The 23027-nt window shown below is 37.7% G+C and overlaps 1 protein-coding gene across 1 annotated transcript in view; it reads left to right on the forward strand.

Moving 5' to 3' along the window:
* The window catches only part of GMDS (GDP-mannose 4,6-dehydratase), a 352937-nt gene that overhangs the window by 105784 nt on the left and 224126 nt on the right, over positions 1–23027 (forward strand). Inside the window, exons 5-7 of the mRNA XM_063130302.1 lie at positions 1965–2157; positions 2886–2990; positions 13670–13797. Coding sequence (XP_062986372.1) covers positions 1965–2157; positions 2886–2990; positions 13670–13797 — 426 coding nt within the window. The remainder of the gene's footprint in view (positions 1–1964; positions 2158–2885; positions 2991–13669; positions 13798–23027) is intronic.

Consider the following 23027-nt stretch of genomic DNA (forward strand, 5'->3'; position numbering starts at 1 on the left):
GCTAATAACACTTTTGTGGATTCATATGTAATTCTATGATATACCGAAATTCTGCTCTACGTGAAAAAAATATGAAAATTATCTACACATTTCAGTATCTGACTTGGAGAATATATATTAAATAATATGTACAAATTTTAACAGGGCTGTGCAGTATCCAACTGTTTCATTCTGTTAGAGCAGATGACACTGGGCTAGCAGAAACTAAGTTCCAAACTACGCCCAAGAAGGGAATCCAACTAAAGTTATGTTTGCAGAAGTGCTGGTTGCACAACCCATTGTGCATTACACTTGTGATTTATACTTGTGCAATGGGTTGTGCAATTGCTTGCACAACTGAAAGATTCAACAGAGCTCCACCAAAGCTATTTGAATGTGCAGAATGACACCATTGGATGCTACCAAAAACTGGATATAGGGAAGAGGAACTATGGGAAACTGTACATGTGGCCAGTCCACAAGCTGTAGGAAGTATAAGGAACCGCCTTATACTGATTCAGTAAATGGTTTGTCAAATCTGCGTGGCAGTAGTTCTCATAGTTCAGACAATTGTTTTTCACAGCCTTTAAAAAGAATCCTCAACTCAATATGCAGGGGGCACAGCAAGATAGATCACCCCTTGGATCTCATATATGCAAACATGACCTCTTCCACTCAGCTATGACAACTTGGAAGTGCCACCTAATGACCTCTATGGCTTCCCATCAATGAATAGAGAACGCATTCACATTTCGTTTTATGTTTTTTCTACAGCCATTGAAGTATGTGCTGTTTTTAATAAAAGCAATTTCTCAGGAATCCAGGTTCCACAAATCCCCATTTGCTTAAGGGTCTCCAGCCTTTTGCAGGTCTATCATCTCTACCACTTTTTGCAGTAGAATTTTTAAAAAGCAATCCTTTGCTCTTTGACTGTAAATTTTAATTTTCTACTTCTGGAAAGTTTGCAAACATGTCCAACTCCCTGTTGAGCTGCTTAGTTTCTTGTGAGGCCTTTCAGTAGATTTAGGGGAAATTGAGATGTGCAGTAAAGCTACTACCTTTATCTGACATAGCTCCTGTGCAATTAAAAGGTGTTGAATAGGCAGAAATTTAGGAAGTAAAGCTTCATGTGGAGATACAGTGATAGTGAAAGCTCTACTTGCTGAATTTCCAACAGCTCTGCAAGCTATGCATCTTTGATGTGCTGTTAAGAACTATCTCTGGGCATGTCTACATCATGCATATATCCCAGGCTCGTCTCTAGGTCAGCCCTGTGTGTCCAAATAACACATAGGGGATCCCAGGGTCAACCGGGGATGACCGAGACTTTCCCTGGGATAAGTGCAACCACGGATTTCCCAGTTTTTCTACGGTCCCAGGACAACCCTGAAGACTGCAGCTGGTGTGGCGTGGGCTCCTGGGCCCTCAAATGGGGACAGAGCTGTGTGTCGCCATGCCCTTTTGGTGGGGGTGACAGCAATTTCACCATCCCTGGGATGGCAGGGGCGGGGTTGGGTGCGGAGTTCTTGTTGTCTTTTTGCTTATCTTTTTCCCAGATCGGGCCGCATGACTCTTCTTCTTAGAAAAAACAAATGGTGCCACAACGTCCCTCTTCCCTTCTGGGACGTCTTGCAGCCAAAATTTACAGTCAGTCCAAAATTTATAAAGAGAAAAATTAACAAAATATGAAAGATAAAAAGAAGAAACATGATATTTAAATTATTCTTTAAAAAACGGAGTGCCAATAAAGCCAAATAATGAATAGCATTCTACATATTGGACATAAAAGCATGGCCTTATGCCACACACCCATCCAGTTTTTTCTTAAGAAATAGTTCAGAGCAAAGATATTTGAGATATGCCTTCTCATTTCTCTGATGGAGCATGCATACATACACATCAGTTTTATTCAAAAAGATGGAATTATGTGACATTCAGTCTTGCAGTTTGTGTTTTATCTTCTTTGTGTTTCCTTGTGTTTTCAGATATCTTTTGATTTAGCAGAATATACAGCTGATGTTGATGGAATTGGCACTTTACGATTACTAGATGCTATCAAGACATGTGGTCTCATAAATTCTGTGAAGTTCTACCAAGCCTCAACAAGTGAACTTTATGGGAAAGTGCAGGAAATACCCCAAAAGGAGACCACTCCTTTTTATCCCAGATCACCATATGGTAAGTATATAGGCCTGCTCATGTATTGCATCCTGATTCTGTGTACACATGACTGTCATAAAGCACAAAACGACTTGTGTTGGCAGAGGCATAACAATATCCTATATGGAGCAAATGGAAGTGCAATAAAGGGTTGCAACCAATTCTAAACCTTTACTTGCTCAGGTAGCAGTTTACAGGTTTGGCTTATTTGACCTGAATGCTTTTATTCAGAAAATTAAAATGAAGGCATTAAAGTGTTTTTCTTTTCCTTTTTTCCTGCCCAGAAATTTGACATCTACACTCCCTAACATTCCTTTAATTGCAGAGTTAAAGATTAAATTCACAGATTTTTCTCTCTTTCTCATGCCTCCCAACGAATAATCTCTTTTTGGTGGAAGGTCACCAGTGGTGTATTTCACAGTTCTACCTATGTGTTGGTGTTGTTGTTGTTTTAAAAAATGCTATCTGAATATGAACTGTACTGTTTCTGTGACAGGAAATAAATGAGAGAACTTCCCTAACATTTGCTGGCGAGTACTGTTGCTATTTTGTTTCACATCTGTTTGTTGTGCTGATATTGTTTAAACAGAGAAATGAGATATCCAAAGCCCAGTGACCAAATGCTAATAAATTTCTTAGAAGGTATTCTTTCCTGGCTCTCTCTTTGTGTGTGTGTGTGTGTGTGTGTGTGTGTGATGCCCACTTTTGCAATTCTCTCAATACGTATGTTCCAAATATTGTTTCAGGGGCAGCCAAACTATACGCATATTGGATTGTGGTAAATTTCAGGGAGGCCTACAATCTCTTTGCTGTGAATGGAATTCTCTTCAACCATGAGAGTCCCAGGAGAGGTAAGAAATATATATGAAAATTTTCTGTTACTTTCCTGGTGTACATCTGAACAGGAATGTATTTATAATTACTCAAAGAGTAGATTCTAAACCTCCAAAATGAAAGCGTTCACATGTAAAATTATTATTTCTTTTGCAGACAATTCAAAGCACAATTATTTTAGTATTCATAGGTGAATTTTCAGGGTTAATCTCCCAAGGTGGTTCACAACATAGAAAAAGACAAAATTTCTTTATAATAAATATCATAATCTACAAAGACATCTAAACATTGTAACTATAATAGAATTAAAGTGATTATGAACTTTCCATTTTATCAAAAAGATGAGTTAACTGATTCCCATTCGTGGCTTTAACATATATCTTAATAACATCACATTTAGCCCACCTTGTGCCAGTTTCATATTAAGGACACAATCTAGTAGCCTCTTTCCTGTGTTGTTTAGAAGCTCAGAGTTTGTTGAATAAAGAACACACAAGAAAAAAGTGACATCCTACTTTCAATTACTGTCTCCCAATTTCCCCTTTCATTTTTAATAGAAATGGGATGGGTGGGGGGAAAGTGCAAAAGAGATAGGAAACAAAACATTCGGTACTGTAGAACTTATTTTGGAGATATATATAAAATGGATAAAATAAAATGGGCCAAGGCTGGCTCTTATTGGCACTCCTTTCTCACTGCATCTAAATATTTTTTTCAGCTGCTATTCATCTATTTCCATTTCTGAATGGCAGCAAAAAGTCAAAAATACTACTTTTGGATTCTTAAATTTCACCACCATCAGTCCTGGACAACAAGACAGACAAGAGTATTTCTGCTAGTCATTGAGATATAATTTTAGTGCAGTCTACACTGATGCAGGAATGAATCTAAAAATACTAGAGTTTCAAAGTTAATTAAGTTGGGAGAACCATTCAGAGCCTTTGCTGCTGTGTGAAACAAGAAAATTTACTTTACGTATTGATAACATCTACTTTCAAATTAATTAAAATGGTTACACTACAGCCTGACTCAACTAATTCAATAATGTCCTGACAATTTCTTGTATAGTTTCTGATATTTCTTAAACTGGGAGTAAGCTTGATTTCATATGAAGCAATTTTCAGGTCAGATTGCCTCTATAAAGAGAGTGTTATGGTTTGGGGGAAGAAGAAAGATTTCAGTATTCATCACTGCTTTTGATCTCTAAGGCTTCTTTGACATTCTACCCAGCTCTAAGACTGCTTCCCACTGAGTTTCCAGTCATATGCTTCTCTCTCAAACATTTATTATCCCACTGGACATTGTGAGCCTGTGATTCTAACTTGCAGTCTTTGCTTTTAGAAACTGTGTGTGTGTGTGTGTGTGTGCATATGCATGTGTACATGCCAGTTTCCCATGAACAAGATCGCTCTGTGAAAGATGCATAATCCTCTGTTCCCATTAGAACAGGAACAAAAGCAGTCAATGGAACACTTTGAACAAGACTGATGCCCTTGTGGCCAGAGTGAATGTAAAATGTCTGCAAATTTTGTAATTCTGGAAAGGAGGTAACTAATGTTTTTTCTTAGTTGCTAAAGAGCTGTTCACCATTTTCATAACTTTATCAACACTAAAAAGCTTATTTAGTGTGAGAGGTGAAAGGTCAAATTGTGATAACGTGCTTCCTGAAAACTGAAATGTTCTTTGTACATGCTTTGTCATTCAGGCACTTCTTAGAAACAAGGGCAATTGGAGGCTGGACAGAATAGTAATCTTTACATTTCTAGTGAAGAGTGCCTCAGACAGTAGTATGTCCAAACAGAGAGAATTTTGGCCAGTGAAGACGAGAATATTCCTAGCAAAGGCTCCTAGCCAGGGCCCCTGTTAAAAGTGAAGGTGCGGCTGAAATAGCCCTCTTCCTGAGCAAGTAACTGATAAGGGATTTTAGCCACCAACAAGGCCCTGGCACAAACAAAGCATCTCCATTCTGCCCTGCTTCAACCTGTGTAACGCCTCTGAACACCTCCTCCCCCAAACATATACACACACATCTCTGGTTAGGTTCTCACAGAGAGGCTGCCAGCATCCTTCCCCGCCAAAGTTGAAGCTAGCAGCTGGATGGGAGTAACGTAACTCCCCCTGCTTCCCTCTGAGAACACTGACAAAGATAAGCTGACACTGATTCCAACATTCCACAGGCTGAATAGGCCCAAAGCCTTCTGGACCACTTCTGATCAGATTCTGGCTATAAACTAGAAGACCCACTGCAGCACTGGTGCTGGGCCACATCAAATAGAACTTGTTGCTGGAACAGGAGCATGTGGGTCCAAAGGAGTGCTTTTGTATAGCTGTGTAGATTTTACACACACACACACACACACACACACACACACACACACACACACACCACTTCTAATCTTAATGTTCGTGTACCTCAGTTTCCATTTTCTGTTGTATGGGCTGCTGGAGATTCAGAACGTAGGTCCACCTCTGGTGACTCATTGGCTCCACTTGTGGTGACCCTGTCCTCCACCCGCCCCCCCCAGCTCCGGTGTGCACCAGCCACCTCTGCAAATACATATGTTCTAAGGCTTAGCTAAATTATCCCCATACAGTGATGTACTGGAGCAAGGGCTTTACAAGAACACAGTTTTGGCACCTTTAAATTAGCAGGAATGCTGACCTCATGTGCCACCACCACCCACCTCAGACTTTTCTGTTATCTCTGAGGTTAGCTGCAATCTTCACAGTACCTGGGTAAATGAATTTTCCCAACAGCAATATATTGTTCCGTGTTATAATGCAAAGCGGTTTGGGGTGGCCCGGACTTGAATGGGGAATTGAGACCCCACTAGCTTTACAAAAGTCTTGCTCCTGGACGAGATGAAAACAGGTTTGTTGATATGGATCAACACCACTGCCTCAATTTTTTGGACTTTGCTTGGGGCATCTTTATGGAGACTGTCATGATGAGTGCTTGTACTTCATAGTTTATCACTACACTGCTACATTTGTTACTTCTAAGGCACTGCAGTAACTGTGGCTGTAGTAACTAATGTCGTAACCCCTCCTCCCATGTACATATAAACTTGTTTATCGTAGCCTAAAATGCTAAACCTCAAGTAGTTTAATTAAACTAGATGAAATAGGCTTTTCTACCCCCTGGAATTTGTTAGTCAAAAAGGAAGTCAAGGTCTAATTTTTATTATAGAGATATGGATACTACTCTTGAAAATTAATGTTGAGGAATTCAGTTATAGTACTGAAAAGCATTAATGATGTAAGTTAAGCCTTAGCCTGAATTGCCACAATAAGGTTTTGAGAACGGCATAACCATCTAATGCAATTTTACATCACAACTTTAACAATTTGATGTGCTGCTAGACTATTCCCATAGCCAGAAATATGTTATATGTTCATCGTGTGATATAAAATACAAATATGTATTAGAGTATATTAAATCCATAGGTGACAATCCAGATATCTCCTTTATGTCTTACAGGAGCCATTTATATGGTAAATATTAGTTTTTCTTCCAACAACAGCTCCCCCCTCCCCCATTGCTCAATGTAAAGTTCTTTTAAAACTTCATTGAACTTTTGCTTAGATCAGTCATTGTCATCATTGTAGAAAGAGGTGTAAAACAATGAATATCAGGAGGGAAGCAATAAATATTTTTTTGTTTATTCGTTCAGTCGTTTCCGACTCTTCGTGACTTCATGGACCAGCCCACGCCAGAGCTTTCTGTCGGCCGTTGCCACCCGTAGCTCCCCCAAGGTCAAGTCTGTCACCTCCAGAATATCATCCATCCATCTTGCCCTTGGTCGGCCCCTCTTCCTTTTGCCTTCCACTTTCCCTAGCATCAGCCTCTTCTCCAGGGTATCCTGTCTTCTCATTATGTGGCCAAAGTACTTCAGTTTTGCCTTTAATACCATTCCCTCAAGTGAGCAGTCTGGCTTTATTTCCTGGAGTATGGACTGGTTTGATCTTCTTGCAGTCCACGGCACTCTCAGAATTTCCCTCCAACACCACAGTTCAAAAGCATCTATCTTCTTTCGCTCAGCTTTCCTTATGGTCCAGCTCTCGCAGCCATAGGTTACTACGGGGAATACCATTGCTTTAACTATGCGGACCTTTGTTGTCAGCGTGGTGTCTCTGCTCTTAACTATTTTATCAAGATTTGTCATTGCTCTCCTCCCAAGAAGTAATCGTCTTCTGATTTCCTGGCTGCAGTCAGTGTCTGCAGTAATCTTTGTGCCCAGAAATACAAAGTCTGTCACTGCCTCCACGTTTTCTCCCTCTATTTGCCAGTTATCAATCAAGCTGGTTGCCATAATCTTGGTTTTTTTGAGGTTTAACTGCAACCCAGCTTTTGCACTTTCTTCTTTCACCTTTGTCATAAGGCTCCTCAGCTCCTCCTCGCTTTCAGCCATCAAAGTGGTGTCATCTGCATATCTGAGGTTGTTAATGTTTCTTCCTGCAATTTTACAGGATCATTAACATCACAGAAATATAGTGAAACTCAATTGACAGAACAGTTTCTACACTGTTTACTAAAATATATAGTACTACAATATTCTCCTTAATCTTTAATAATCGCATGGTGCATTAAAAGCTCCCTGAGCCTGACCTTATTAATAATTAATAATTATTGCTCCCTGAGCCTGACCTTCATTAAGCGTTATATAAACTATTTAATGAATAAATGAAGTTTAAGAAACGGTTATTATAGAGGAGGCAAAGCTATTTGCTTTCTTTTGGTGAAAAGATACCATTTATAAGGGACTGATTACACTCATCTGTTTCTGAGTGGCCTATAAGTTTACTTTAACATGGCAAGAATGAATAACAGAAAAAAATGTGTCATGGGAGTCAAGTAAGACATTGTTAGAGGTAGGAAATCTAATTGCGTTGTTTTACAGTCATTTGTCTTGTCCCCATTCCCTGACAAATGACAGCTTGGATCAAAAGACTTTAAGAGGCTTTCCTGCTTTAAAGTAATGTGAACAACAGAAACTTTCAGACTACAGGCGGTTCATAACTATGCCTTTCCTTCTCTGTCATGGCTACCTGCCAGTAATTTTTTTTGGTATAAAAGCTGCTTTGTATAATAAGTTATATAAATTGGCTTTGCATAGCTTCTTGATTGTCACTAGACTTATAATAATAAAAGCCCTAAAGTGTTCTCTATGATGGCTACCATATCAGCATATATGGCAGAAGAATATTCTTGGCAGGATAATAGAGATGACCAAGCTAACCTGTGAGGTGAAGGTTCACCCCAGGTCAGATCGGTCATCGGTCAGCTCTAAATCTCTCTCCACTAGGAATTGGTGCTTGGAAAGTTTAGAGACTTTTTTCTTGGACTTTAAGTGGAGTTCTGTCAACCTCTGCTGCGTTCAAAGAATGTGGGGGGGGAGGGGTTTGAGGGATAATGTGGGGTAGCCCTTCCATTGGCACATTTGGCTTGCATCACAAATGGCTGTAAGTCTGTACGTTCCTTGCCCAGTCAGTATGAAGAAACTCTAGTTGCAGGTCTTTTATTTGTGTCGCCACTGTTCTTCCTTTCAGTGATATTTCCATCTTTTACTCCTCCCATGTGCCTCAAATATGTCAGGCACTGATGATTATGTGCTTTCAACAATTATTATCTCTATCTAAAATTTCTAAAATTTAGGAGTGTAAACCTCTCAAAGCAGCATACAAGATAAAATCCCCACAAAGTGGATACTATTGAAATATCACCCTGCCTTTTCCCAATCTTTAATTTGTCTTAATGTTGTTATGATTTTATAATGATATATTGTTTTATAATTTATTGTAAACAGCTTCAGGATTTTTTTAAATGGGAAGCAATATATAATTTTTTAAAAACAAAATGAATAAGAAATAAGTGAAATCATTTGGTCGAACAGAGAGAAGGAGGTAGAAAGGCAAGCTAGACAGTCTGCACTTGTTACCCTTCCTTACAACCAGTGAAGCAGGTGAAACTTTCTGCAGTAGATAAGAAGAGGAAGACCCAGCATCCATTGTCTATCAGGAAGAAGCTTCTTATGAAGTAGACAAACACAATTGTTACAGATAATGCATTCGTCTTTTTCTGTAATAATTACATTACAGTTATGTGAAAGGGTCACAACTGCTGCTCATAACACAGGAATCCGTAAATTTAGACCAAGTAAAATTGTTTTAGATTTTGAAATCATGGAATAATAAAGTATCAGTTTTGAAATAAGGAAGAAATAGAGGCCTGTGTCGAGCCAGAATTATATGCTGGGAATGGAACTTCTTCTTGGAATAAAATAAGACTAATGCATGTCTGGATTAAGAAGAAACTGTCACATAATTTAGAGTAATTTAATAATATAGATCTTTGATTTTTCTCTATGCACTTATTTTCACTTGTTTATAATTTGAGTGCCTTTTGTTCCTTCTTGAAGACCAGCCACTTTCCCCATTCTGTAAATGTCTGTTTACAAATCGTATAGATATAAATAATAACTATACAAAAATTATATCGAAGGGTAGTCATAATAAACTTACTTTAAAAAGCTTTTTGCTGATGAGTAGTTGCCAAAAGGTTGTAACTGCAGTGTTCCCAGGAAAAACATGCTGCAAATGATCTTTTTTTCAGAGCCTAAAATTCCTTCAAATATGGCTGAAATTGAAGTTTTGAGTACCTGCAATTTAGCTAGTGTTGCTTTTGGCAAAGCTTGATGAGTAAATAAGGCATTGCTCTCTGATCTTAAAGTGATGCAGTCAATCAAGCATTACATTTTCTCAATATCTTGGCCTAATCTACACCAAGCAGGATATTGCACAATGAAAACAGTATATAAAAGGTAGGAGCCACACCAAGCAGGATACACTGTAGCACTATGAAAGTGGTATGAAAGCGGTATATGGTATGTGTCAATGGGCCCCAACAGTTGTCAGTGTACTTCAATACTGCCATAAAGCAGCAGTGTGGCTCCTGCTTTTTCTATACCACTTTCATAGTGCAATATCCTGCTTGGTGTAGATTAGGCCCTTGTCTTGCTTAATACTGCCTGAAGAAAACTTCAGCCCAGCAGCTGACAAAGATTACCACAATCAGTGAGGTAGCAGATTAAAACATATGTCGTTCCCAAGGCTTAGATTTGAGTGAGGATAATTGCAAAATAAAGAATTATTCTTTTATTTCAAAACCAACTAAGCACCCTGAGGGTAGAGTCTATTGTTAGACATAATGTAGACCCATTCAAATGAATGGAACTTAAGTTAGTAATAATTAGCTTAAATCATTTTAGTGGGTTTATTTATTCCTCTCAGTGATATTTCCATCTTTTACTCCTCCCATGTGCCTCAAAATCAAGACAATGTTACATTCATTTTGTAGCTTTCCTGTCTTTTCCCACTGCTTCTGTCTTTTTTTTTTTTTTTTTTTTTTTACACACCTTTTGATTGGTAGCACTAGGAGTTCACTATCTGCAAGTCTAAGGGATATTTTTGTGTGGATTATGCCATAAGAATTGGCATTCCAGAAGATGAGTTCTCTGGAAGTTGTTTTCTAGAACGCCAATTATTATGGCATAATTGGAGAAAATGCAAAACAAATTTTCTTTTACTATTTTTATTTATTTATTTAATTTAAATCCTTATTATTCCTTAATTACATTGTTGGAACTAGAAGGTGGGAAGACATTTATAGTATAAGGCTCTTTAAATACATCAAAATGATGTATTTTGATGTGTTTAAATGGCCTTAAATAAATCCACCTCCTGTATACAATTTGCAGCTCTTTAGTAGTGTGTTGAATTGAAAGCTGTGAACTATTCTCCCAAATTTTTAATGTTCCCTCAAGAAATAATCATTGCAGAATGGAAATTCTCGTGATTCAGCCTAGTAGGTCAAGGAACTAAAACTCACTGCAATCCACATGATGATTACAGAACTCATTGCTGATATAACGTATAGGTGCTGAAAGCTATTAGGTTCACATGATGGGTTCTTGCAGTCTGATACCCAAGGTTGTATATTTTTACTTTCTTTGGAGGGGGGAACAGTTGCTGAAAGCATGTATGCTCTTGCAACTCGATTTACAAGTTCCAGAATGACAAGAATGCTAATGCAAGACCTAAAAGCCGACATTTATAATTTTCAGGAAAGTTTATAATAAAATTCTTGAATCAATTAGAAAATTATTTACACTTACTGCATACACTATTAACGTAATACTAGCATAAGTAACCTCTAGCAATACACCAATAGTATAATTTGGTGCAGCAGTTTTCCCCAGAAAACATGTTATGAGTTTATCAACTGAAGCTGATAAAAAGCAGTCTAGACACTGAGGTACCTCCATCTTGTCTAGATTGAGTCTCAGTTTATTGACCTTCATCCAGTCCATTACTGCAACCAAGCACTGATTCAGAAAGCCTGCTATTGCCTCTCTGCAGTGATATGGGCTGGAAATTTTTCCAGTGCTTTATTTTTCTGCAGAAAATGTTTCATTTCATAATAAGTTTATTAGTAAAAATGAATATTTAACCAATTGCAAATAAAATATTAAACAAGCTTGGCAGTTTCAAAGTTGTAACTCATGTTTCTTAGGAGATTATCCCTGGCAAGTATATGAAATTTTCAGCACTCTTGTTTTTCCCCCTTAAATGTAAATAATGTAAGGGAAAAACATGCTATTGTCTTTAATATTTTCCAACTATTCTAATAAAATGTCAAAATAACATAACTTTTAGATTACATTAAGTCTACTTTACTTTCCCCCCTCAAACATTTCAGGTCAAATCTTTGTTGTATAGGGTAAATATTAACATGGTTTCCCCCCCCCCCCAGCTTTGTTATTTACTAAATACAAGTAAAATAAAATACAAAATTAGATTTCTCAAGGGCATCAGAACATTTTGTGATGTTCAGAATATTTTCCTGTGCAAATGGCCCTAATTTGCACTCTGAATTTCTGGGATTTTTTTCTATTTAAAAATTTCTGGAAAACCAACATCACTGCCTAACTCTCTTTTTCATTAAATCCAGAAGAGAGAGAGAGAGAGAGAAATAACTGGTGTCATCATCATATTAATGACATCTCAGGACAAATTTCCAGAAGATCTCTCCCAGAGATGTCATCTAGACATTAAACAGCAAGAGGGAAAGAGATGGAACCCTATGGAACCCCATAACACAATTTCCAAGGCATTAAGCATAAATCTTCCTGCACCACCTTCTGAAATCCACTATCAAAGGAGGAGCAGAACTTCTGCAAAACAGTGCCTCCAAATCCCAGCCTATCCAGAAGGAAGTTAATGATACTGAAGGCCATTGAGGGATCTGAGAAAATTAACGGGATCACACTCCTGTTGTCTTTTTCACAACAGAGGACATCTCACATGGCGATCAAGATGCTTTAAATTCTGAAACCAAGCCTGAACCAGGATTGAAAAAGATCTAGAAAATTAGTTTCATCCAAGATTGATTGGAATTACTTGACAACCATGTCCTTGAACACCTTTACTAGGATCTTAGCACCTGGCTTATAGTTATTCAGATCTTCAGGATATAGGTTAGGGGTTTTTCAGGAGCAGTTTAATTACCACTTCTTCTAAAAACTATCCTTTGCTGCACTCTCAATTGCTCAGCAGTTGCTTCTTCATATCAGTCTGCTTGAGCTTCAGCTGAATGAAAAAAAGTGTGCCTTGTTCCTGTACTGTTGAGTATTCTAGAAGGCTCTGTGCTCTCACATGTGTTATTCCACAGATGACCACTCAGAGAAGAAATAATAATAATAATAATAATAATAATAATAATAATAATAATAATAATATTTCTTACCCGCCTCTCCTTTTGGATCAAGGCGGGGATCAACAATAGTACAACAAAGCAATATAAATCAAATACATAAAATTATTTAAAAAGCATATAAAACCAATACAATATCAAAAAACAATCAAGACATCTTACAATTCTTGGTTTAAAATTCATCTGGGTAGGCCTGCCAGAAGTCTTTATAGCTGTCTTAAACTCGGAGAGAGGTTAAGTTGTTGAATCTCCTCCAGCAGGCCATTCCGCCGTCTGGGGGTGTCAGAAGAATAGGTCCTCTGGGTAACATTTGTCAGCCTAGTTTTGGCTAACGAGTAAATTCTCCCCAGAGGACCTGAGTGTGCGGGGTGGATTGTACGGGAGAAGGCAATCCCACAGGTAACCTGGACCCAAACCATGTAGGGGTTTAAAGGTAATGACCAACACTTTGTACTTAGCCTGGAAACTAATTGGCAGCCAGTGGAATAATTTTAATGTTGGAGTAATTTACAGGCAAGTTAGCTCTTGTTTTTGTTGCCAAAACTTTTAGCATGCGAATTCACATTTTACTTTGTTTGTTCTTCAGTGTTTGGTTTGTCATCTTGTTTTTATATTTTGTTTTCAGAAATTTAAACTTGAGTTTATTTTTCTTGGCCTTGTACCTAAATTGAATATTGAAGCTTCAGTTTAGGGATGCTTAGGGTTTCAAAGAAAGATATTTGCTGAAAACTATAGCTAATGTGACATGTATGTTGGCACTCCTTAACTTGCAAAAGTGATAAATGATGACAGAATTTATGTGATTAATACAAGGAGGAGGGAAGGCTGAAAGAAATTACCATAAGCTGTATTTCTTAGGATCAGGTACCAGACAGCTACCAGACAGTTTCTAATCCCCTTATGCTATCTTTCTCTTTGTTTTAGGGGCTAACTTTGTAACTCGAAAAATTAGCCGTTCTGTTGCTAAGATCCACCTGGGGCAACTGGAATATTTCAGTTTGGGAAATCTAGATGCCAAGAGAGACTGGGGTCATGCCAAGGACTATGTTGAGGTATGCTATTGGTGAAATGCCTTTGTGTGTCTTATTGTCACAGCTTCAGAGGAAATGTATGACCTGCACGGATGCCTCCAAACTTAGAAATTCTCTCAGTTTATCTAGAGAGGTAATATTTAGGAGGCTACATCATGTATAACCTGAACATAGACAGTAGATCTTCAGGTTTATGTTCCTTGCTAAATTCCTCAGGAAACCAGAATGCATTAAGCATTCCAATATTGTTTCTGTGTTCTTTGATGTGAAATGTAGAGATCAGTTATTTCAAGTGCAATGAGACCTTCCAACATCTTACTGTGACATGTTGTCATCTTACGGTGATGAGAAAAAGCAATGCCCATGTCAACTATGGAAAGTAATTTTGGTTCTAATTTGCAAATAGTTGTAATAATGCTAATTTAAATATTACTTCAAGATAAAGCAGTTTAGGGAATTCTGTAATTAGCATTATGTAATTTATGCAAACACCTTATGAATTTTTCCCCACAAATAAGAGCTTTAAAAAAAGCATTGTTGCCATTGTTTCTGACATAGTTGCTGTCATATTTTCACAACTTTCTGCCTCTGTTTTTGACATTCTATATTTCCTCCATGTAGTAATATGCAGTCATATGACCATTCAGAAAGAGTCTATTATGGACCAGATTGTACAAAAAGGAAAGTAACTGCATTTTCTGTGATTATGGCTGCTGGAAAAAGCAGTTTCCAACTCACCATGTGTGCAGCCTATCTTTTCTCCATTTGATTGGTATTTGCATATATTATCATCTAAAGAAATCTGGCAGTGTAAATTGGTCCTTTATCTTTCTATTTAAAGTAGAATTTTCAAAACCAATTGAATGACTGGCAGAAATGCTCCACTTTAAATTAAATGATACAGATGAAGCATAACAAATTTAAAATAACAAACTAGTGCAAGAAAATATACCATGAGCCTATTCTCCATAGCCCAACCTACTCTGTAATATAGAGTTTACTGGGGTACTTTTCAACCAAAAATGTTGTCTCTGAGTGTCAGTACCACCTGGCCTGCCTTTTTGTGCAAATATTAGTTGGACTGGAAATAAAAAATGTATTATATTTAGTGATACCAGTTAGTTTCCAAATGTGCTGGCCACCAGATAGAATGTACTCAGCTGGGGTCTCCACCAAGAACACATGTTGGTGATGTAAGTAACATTCCAGATCTTTCACATGTTTTTGGGCTGTTCCAAAATTGTTTTGAAACAATTTTAATCTTTGCTAGAGGTCATTTTGAATATCTTCCCTGAGACTAACTCTTCTGCTTAATAGGGCCCTTGTTAATTCTTTGAGATTGTGAATATGAGAAATGCAGCTAATTCCTTACTGTAAAAGACAATAACCTTAAAATAGAAATAAACAACTGTTCCAGAATGTAATAGACTGGAAAGCTAAACAGCAAAACATAGCATTGTAGTATACATACCAGAGTGAAACAAATGTAGATACTTTTAAAAATGTTTTAGAAACTTCCTAGAATCTTTTTGGTAGTATAGAAGCACTTTCAGTATCCTATTTATATTTAAATATTGTATTTAAATATTGTGTATAGGTAGTAAGCCTTTATACATCAGTTGCTGGAGAACATGGGCGGGAGGGTGCTGTTGCACCCATGTCCTGCTTGTGGGTCCCTGGTCGACAACTGGTTGGCAACTGTGTGAACAGAGTGCTGGACTAGATGGACCCTTGGTCTAATCCAGCATGGCACTTCTTATGTTCTTATGGTACACAGCAGAGCTGCAGAATTTTTTGGCTGGGCTTGATTAATATGCCAAATATGACATATATCTGTACAGTGCTTTAAGTAGTGCAGTGTTCTTCAACCTAGCAATCACAAGAGCATAGTGTGTGTGTGTGTGTGTGTGTGTGTGTGTGTGTGTGTGTGTGAGAGAGAGAGAGAGAGAGAGAGAGAGAGAGAGAGAGAGAGAGAGAGAGAGAGAGAGAGTAAAAAAGAGGAGACAGTGCCAGTTAATAAATGGACAACCTGTGGCTGACAGGCTATGTGTGGCCCTTGGAGACCTTCAATGCCACACTGAGAATGTCTAAACTCCCCACACTCCAAAATTCCCTCCCTTCCTGCTGATCTTCCTTCTATGCTTGGTCAGAGAGAAAGAGAAGACTTTCCTTCCCCAATCACAATAGAAGTAAGCTGCTGAGCTGCTAGTAGAGAAACAGACTGGTCTGTTCCTGCCATAGCAAATCTCTCTCTTTCCTTCTCTAGTAGGCTAAGAGAAAGAGAAATAATTTCTTCTCCACCCAGTATGGAATGAAAACTGAATGGAAAGTAAATGGAGGGAAGTGTGTAAATGCAGCAAAAGTATTAGATGAAGAGGAAAGAAAATGGTTGTCCCTTCCACTTTGGACGTGGGCCCTAAGCATTTTCACAGCAGGAAAATCCCAAGAAGATATATGAACCTTAAAAACACAAGTAGAAGTGATTGATCTGAATGAGCAGCATTGATCAGTAAATCCATTTGTTAGAAGTAATTTATAATTCAGAGAAACAGTTATACATTACAAAATATTTTGATATTATTAAATGTGGTACAAACAGGTATACATCATGGCTGCATGAAAGTGTATTTAGATTATGTTTTGGATAGCAGTCAGTACCTCTGTGGGTGGGGGTGAGGGAATAAGTAGTATATCAGCAGTGTTGATATATGAATCTTCTGTGTCTTGTTTTGTTCTCTGAAGATAATTTATTCTTTTTTATTTGATATAGTACAATAAACCATCTGGTAGATGCGTTCTAATACTAGTACAACAGTAAGCACTTAGCAGTCAATGATTCATTCCTATACAATGTAAAAAAATACCAAGACATGTTACAAATATCTTCACACACACCCAAGAGAGCCCTATTTCAAATTAATATACATTCCCACAAACATTTAACCTGGTGCAGTGACAAAGTACTTATCAATCCATTACCAGCATTTTACTTCTCAGCAACTGAATACTCAGCAATAATTTCAAAATTATGAATGGATAGAATTGAAGACATTTTTAATTTTAAAGTTGTAATGAGATAGTTTGTAAATATGCAGCCTTATTAAAAAGTTAATGTGGGGAAAACATTAGGATTGGTTCACATCATACTTAAATGCCAGAATATCTACATGGTTTTGGCTTATATGGTCATGGTCTATTGTGTGCGTGTGTATGTAAGCAAGAGAGAGGATACTGAGGCAAAGTAGAACCTGAGTATCTACTACATTCCCATTCAGTAATCATGTCACCTTTTGTTGCATTTCCTCACAATTTTGAAATATTGTATGTTAACTTTTTGGCCATGTATGAAAACATTTGATCCATTGGCTCTTCAGTATAATTACTCTGAGGGAAACATACCCATTTTGTCTTGACAAATTAGATCACAAGCATTTTTTTCTAGTTTTCCTCTTTTATTATTATTATCAAATCCTAGCTTCTTGTATTCTCCTATGTTGATTTATCCTCTTGCCCATTCTTCCTATAGCCCTCATTGCTATTAATTAAAATCCATAATATAGTGGTTGCATCTGGATGTAACACTAAACTGTGGTTCGGTGCTACATGAAGAAGCCTCAGGCTTGTGTGCTCTCTTCTCCTCCTCCAGCGTGGCCATGAAATCAGAAGCATTCTGTTCCATTTTTTGCTAAACATAGTTTGTTACATATGAACTTCAGATCATGATTTACAATAAAGTTAAAACTAGTACCAGTTCTGATTCAGATGAAACAACTGTGGTTAGTTGAAAACAGAAATGGGTGCTTCCAATCTCGCAGCTGCATCAGTTTAGGAGAGAGGAGGGAATAATTAGGCTCACCCATGTAACACTGTGTTTTAGAACTACATCCAGATAAGGTCATATTGTTTTTATATTGTAATCTGATTACTTTGATCACAGAACTATCCACTTCTAACATTTTTAAAAGTTATAAGAAAACAAAATAGAGAAATTCGTGTTTAAAGGTTAAATAATTATTTAAATGTTGGTTGTTCGTTATGTCTATGTTCATGACCAGTTTTTTACCAGCTTTAGCTGGTATGTCACCATGGCCATTCTTGGCCTGTGATAATTTGACCACAGTTGTTCAGGGCCAGGCATTGGTAAACTCAAGATTAATTAGTGCTTAACAATAAAACTATAACTGTACTGGCTGTGTTATACCTCTGGGGAAGTCTTCATAAAGAGATAGGTCTTAAGCAGGCCTCTAAAAATCAAAACTGTAGATGCCTATCTAATGTCAATGAGGAACATATTCTGGGGGCAGGTGCTGCAACAATGAATGCTCTAGTGCAAGTATTCCTGAGGCTAAACTCAGGGGTTAGGGTTAGGGATCCTTCTGAGGATCACAAAGACCAGGTAAGGAGTGAGATGAACCCTAAGCTTACCTAGTTCCAAGTTGTTCTCAGCTCATCTAGCTGTTTTATGTCTTGGTGGGCAAAACAGGTGATTGAGAGGCTTGAGGATCCTGCAGATCCTGGCTTCTCCTGTTCCATGCCCACCCACATTCACCCTTTTCTCCTCTCTGGCTTCTTTTGTGAGGTCACAGCTTCAGCCTCATAAGAAAAGCTTTCTGTGAGGGGGGTAGGTGAGGAAGATCCATGATCGGATCTCCTCCTCCATGGTTACAGCTCTGTCTACATCCATGGAAGAAAAAATCTGAATAAATATATGTATATAATAGTGGAGGAAGTATGAGAAGTTGGCATATAAAAAATAAAAGATAACATACATTTTTATAGTAAAATGCCAAAATGATTATACACACACACACACACACACCAGTGGTTCCCAATTGGTGGTCCGTGGACCCCAGGGGGTCCGTGTAACCCACCCAGGGGGTCCGTGGCACCATTCACATATTCACCATTCATTTCTGGAGTCCACTGATGACGAATTCCTACCAGAAGTAAAATATAACATCACTGAGCACCTGCGTGATTTAGCGACTAGCTTCAGAGATTACTTCCCTACACCTAATCCTGAAAACTCATGGATAAGGAATCCTTTTGAATGTGGTGATGTACAACTAACAACTCTATCTGCGGAAGAGCAAAATGCACTTGTTTAGGTGACTTGTGATGGTTCATTGAAATCATTTTTCAAAGAATATAGACTGGATGAATTATTGGTGAAGGTTTTTCCTGATTATAAGAAGTTAGGTGAAAAACCTTTGAAACATCTAGTTCCCTTTTGTTCCACATATCTTTGTGAACAAACATTTTTGACATTTTGTTATATGAAGAACAAGCATAGAAATTGGCTCAATGTTGATCCAGATTTGAGATTAAAAGTAGGAAATACGGAACCGGATGTGGAAGGGATTGTTCTGGACAAAAAGAGGCATGATTTCTCCCAGTCACATTTAGGTTTAGTAGCTCCTAGACATGTCATAATTTGTTCAATTGTAAACTAGACATTAGTAAAATTAAATTCGTCTTTATATTCCTAACTAAATCATTGTCATTTTTGTGTGGTAATATCACAAATATCACAAATTTTATGGTCTGTTTTTTTGTATACCTAAAATCTTTTGCTTATTAGGGGCTACCCCTTATTTTCTCCAAAAAATTGCTTTGCACAGGTAACTACCATAGAGATAACAATTTTTTCAAAAGGAGGGGGTCCATGGCTTGGCATTTGAAAAACAAGGGGTGTGCAGTAGTTAGCTAATTGGGAACCAGTGATATATACCATTTGCAAGCCCTCCCAAATCATTCCTCTAACTGATTAAACTCATTAATCAGAGCTTTATTCTTTTTCTATAACTTCCCATATTTGAAACTTTTCCGATTATTGGCTCAGATCCAAGTGGAATTCTGTTAACTGAGCTTTTGTTCCTCTTCTTTCTTGCTGTACCTACCTAGTCACTCTATAAAGCCTGTGATGTAGGGACCTGTTAGAATGGCATGGGGTGTCACCTGGGAGGCTGTAGCAGGATGGGAGAATCCATGGAAATCCTGTAAAGACAGCCTACAGAAGAAGAGTGTCTGCTTTTTATATGGCATTTCCACCCTATTTATGACCATTTCCACCTTCTCTTACGCCCCTCCCTACAACCTCTGCAATTCTAGATGGTCTCCCAACCTTCAGGAATGGTTTCTCGGTGGGTGTAGGAGCTACAGTAGGGAAAAAGGGGCAGGAAAGTCCTAAGTTGAGATCTATCAGTAGCATTTTATATTCTAGATAGAGGCCAACTTTGGACCAAATTGAAAGAAAGAAACCTAGAACAAACACTGCTAGTGTTGACCCAAAAACTATATACTTATATAAGAGAGAGGGATGGCACAGAAAGATCTTTAACTGAACCAATTAAAGAGAGCTACCAGTTCGCTCCTACCGTGTTCAATATCCATATAAATTACATAGTCCAAATTTTCAAAATGGCAGGACAATTCAAATCGTAATGTATGCTGATGGTCTAATATTGGTATCTAATTCACCTCGGCTTGAAGAAACATCCTAAACAGTTTGTAATATTCTATAAGGAGTAAAAAAATAGGATAAATTATTCAAAATCTAAAATAATGATATTTTGCTGTCACTCTTCTAAATACACATAATATGGTGTACATGTAATAGAACAGATCAATAGGCTTAGGTACTTGGATAATCTTTTTGAAGAAAACTTGAAGAAAGTGCATAGAGAGTGAAGTACTGCAAAAACCAAGCAGATGATAATGCCAGTTTTTAAAATAAAGCCATTTCTCAGCTTTTGCCTGGCATTCTGAAGTCAGTGCTGGACCATTCATACAAAGCAAATATAGGCTGGGTACCTGCAAGACCAAGAGCTGAAGTTCTCCAGAATATCAAAGTGCCATTGACCAAAGGTTCAAAGTGCCATGCAGAGGGGACACTCTGAAGTTGTAGTTCATTGGTCAGATTAAAACTGAGTTATCTAACTAAGGGTGCAGGATGCATGGAGATGATGGACAGGAAAGAAAATAGGAAGGTTGGCAGCAGATGCAGGAAGGTAGAAAACCAGACAGGTACAGCTGGAACTGGGTGGAGCATGACATACAAACCAAAAGATTCCCAGTTTAAGTGCCAGCAACTTTCTAGGAAACTAGAACTCTAATATACAATTTGAATCAAGCTCCTACCAAGTTATTTTATTGTAGAATGTAGCTGTATCATTCATATTCACATAACTGTAACCACTTATGTGACTTCTGGCTCTGTGCCACCTGAGAAGAAGGGAAGGTTCTTTCATATGAGGGAATGCAAAAGATTTGCAGGGCAAGGGTTCAGCCTTTTTCTCTCTCTCATCAGAACGTAAAATATATGCGTTGCTTGTTGGAGCCACTCTCTTGTATGCAGGATATGTGTGAGTGATTGGCAATAAGAGAAGTAAAGAAGAATGTAGGCCATAGTTACTTTAGACATGAATGGGTTCTGTATTTGAAAGTGCATAATTGAGGCAAGAAAGTGGTTTTAATGATAATATGTAGAAGCTCCGTCTAACACAAGTCATATGGCATTCATTTACAAAGCACTGCAGTTGTGTCTACAAGAAAGTGTTGCTAATGGCCTTTTCTTCAAGAAAATTATACTCATCTGTTTCATAGCTACTGTACCCATGTTGCCTTTCTGCAGAAACCCTCCCAAATGTGAATAATGGTATTTAAAACAAAACCAAATATTTCGACTTATGTAGATCTGTTTCAGTATCTCTGCTTTTTTTTATGATTGGCCTATTTGTGGGGTAATTGGGGGTGGGGAGAGTTATAAAGCAAAAGTAAAAATGCTTTCTTCAGCAAAACCATCTGGTTTTATTTCCTGTGCCTCAATAACTCTATATGTATTATTATCAAGGCTACTCCCATGGTTTTCTCATGGTTTTCTAAGTGGGCTTGTAACACTGGTGGTCTTAGAACTCAGTTGGAATGATTGAATAGTTAGACTCAGAATTTCTTTCAAGTATAAGGTTTCCCAATTGAATTTCCCATTTGAGAAATGAAGAATTATTGTCATGTTTTGGAAATTAACCATTTCATTATTAACCAGAATGAATTATCTTTAAAACGTGTCAAGAACAAATGTGTTTAACAAATGGCTTGTTTTCTTATACCACACAAAACAGAATTTTCTGGAGCAACATTTGTACTATTTTAAAGGTTACAGCTATAGCTGAGTAAATAATGTTTCTTTGTCTTTTTTTATACACAGTGAAACTGAAATAACTGCTAATTTAAAGCTAAAGCAGAGTTTGTGCTTGCATTGATTTTGCCCTTTTATTAAAAACCAACAATGGTTTAGTCTAAATAATACAACTATTAGGTTCTAAAGGACATCTTTCTTACTTTTTTTCCTTTCATTTGCAAGTAGTCATTGCACACATTTTCCCCTAGAACCCAATGCCTTGATCCAGCTAAGGATGGAGCCACATTTGTAAGCAGGTCTCTGTGGTTGTAGCAAAGGATAGATCAGGAACATTGGGCTTAAATCTGCAAAGCCTAGTGTGGATCTGAGAGCTCGTCCAAATGTAAATATAATCTTTCTGCACTTCACTGCTTTCAGTGGGATTCACATTTGAATGTGCATCCCCATCCATATTCTGTTAAAACTAGTCATGCATTAATAAATACCCTTTTGGGCACAAATTTTGAATTGTTCAACGCGGTCAGTGAGCTCTTTACAGAGAATATTTTAATTGGTTCAATTATTTTGTTGGGATCCCTTCAGCTGTAGCTGTTAGTATTTTATATGTTATCATGGAGAAGAGGATCTCTTAACAAACTAGCCATGCTTCACAATTGTACATGAAACAACTGTGATTCTTCTTCAATGTCAGGGAACATTCCCCAAATCTACAGGGTATACTTAATATGCCACTTCTAGTTTTAGAACAAATACTTGAATTTTCAGCTATAGGTGTTCTGGGATGTGGCTTGACCTAACAAATAATGTTAATGATCCAAAGATAGAGCAGCTGAACTTTCCAACTGGTCTTCTTTGGCAGGCTTTCAACTTATCTCAGGGGACTGGCAGCTCTGGTTACCCGGATAAGTATGTGAAGAAATTTTATGGCTGTCAAGCAATACTACTGCATGTTTTTTCTTATTCTTTCCAGAAAGCTATGCTTTCCTCCACTCATTCCTCCCAGAGCATAAATAATAGATGAACATGACACAGAAAGTATACACTACATACAAATCTACCTGCCAATATACTTTACCTAATACAATTCACACTTTTCCATGACTTGTCTCTG

This window comes from Elgaria multicarinata, chromosome 7 (genome assembly GCF_023053635.1).
Source record: "Elgaria multicarinata webbii isolate HBS135686 ecotype San Diego chromosome 7, rElgMul1.1.pri, whole genome shotgun sequence".
Lineage (NCBI taxonomy): Eukaryota > Metazoa > Chordata > Lepidosauria > Squamata > Anguidae > Elgaria > Elgaria multicarinata.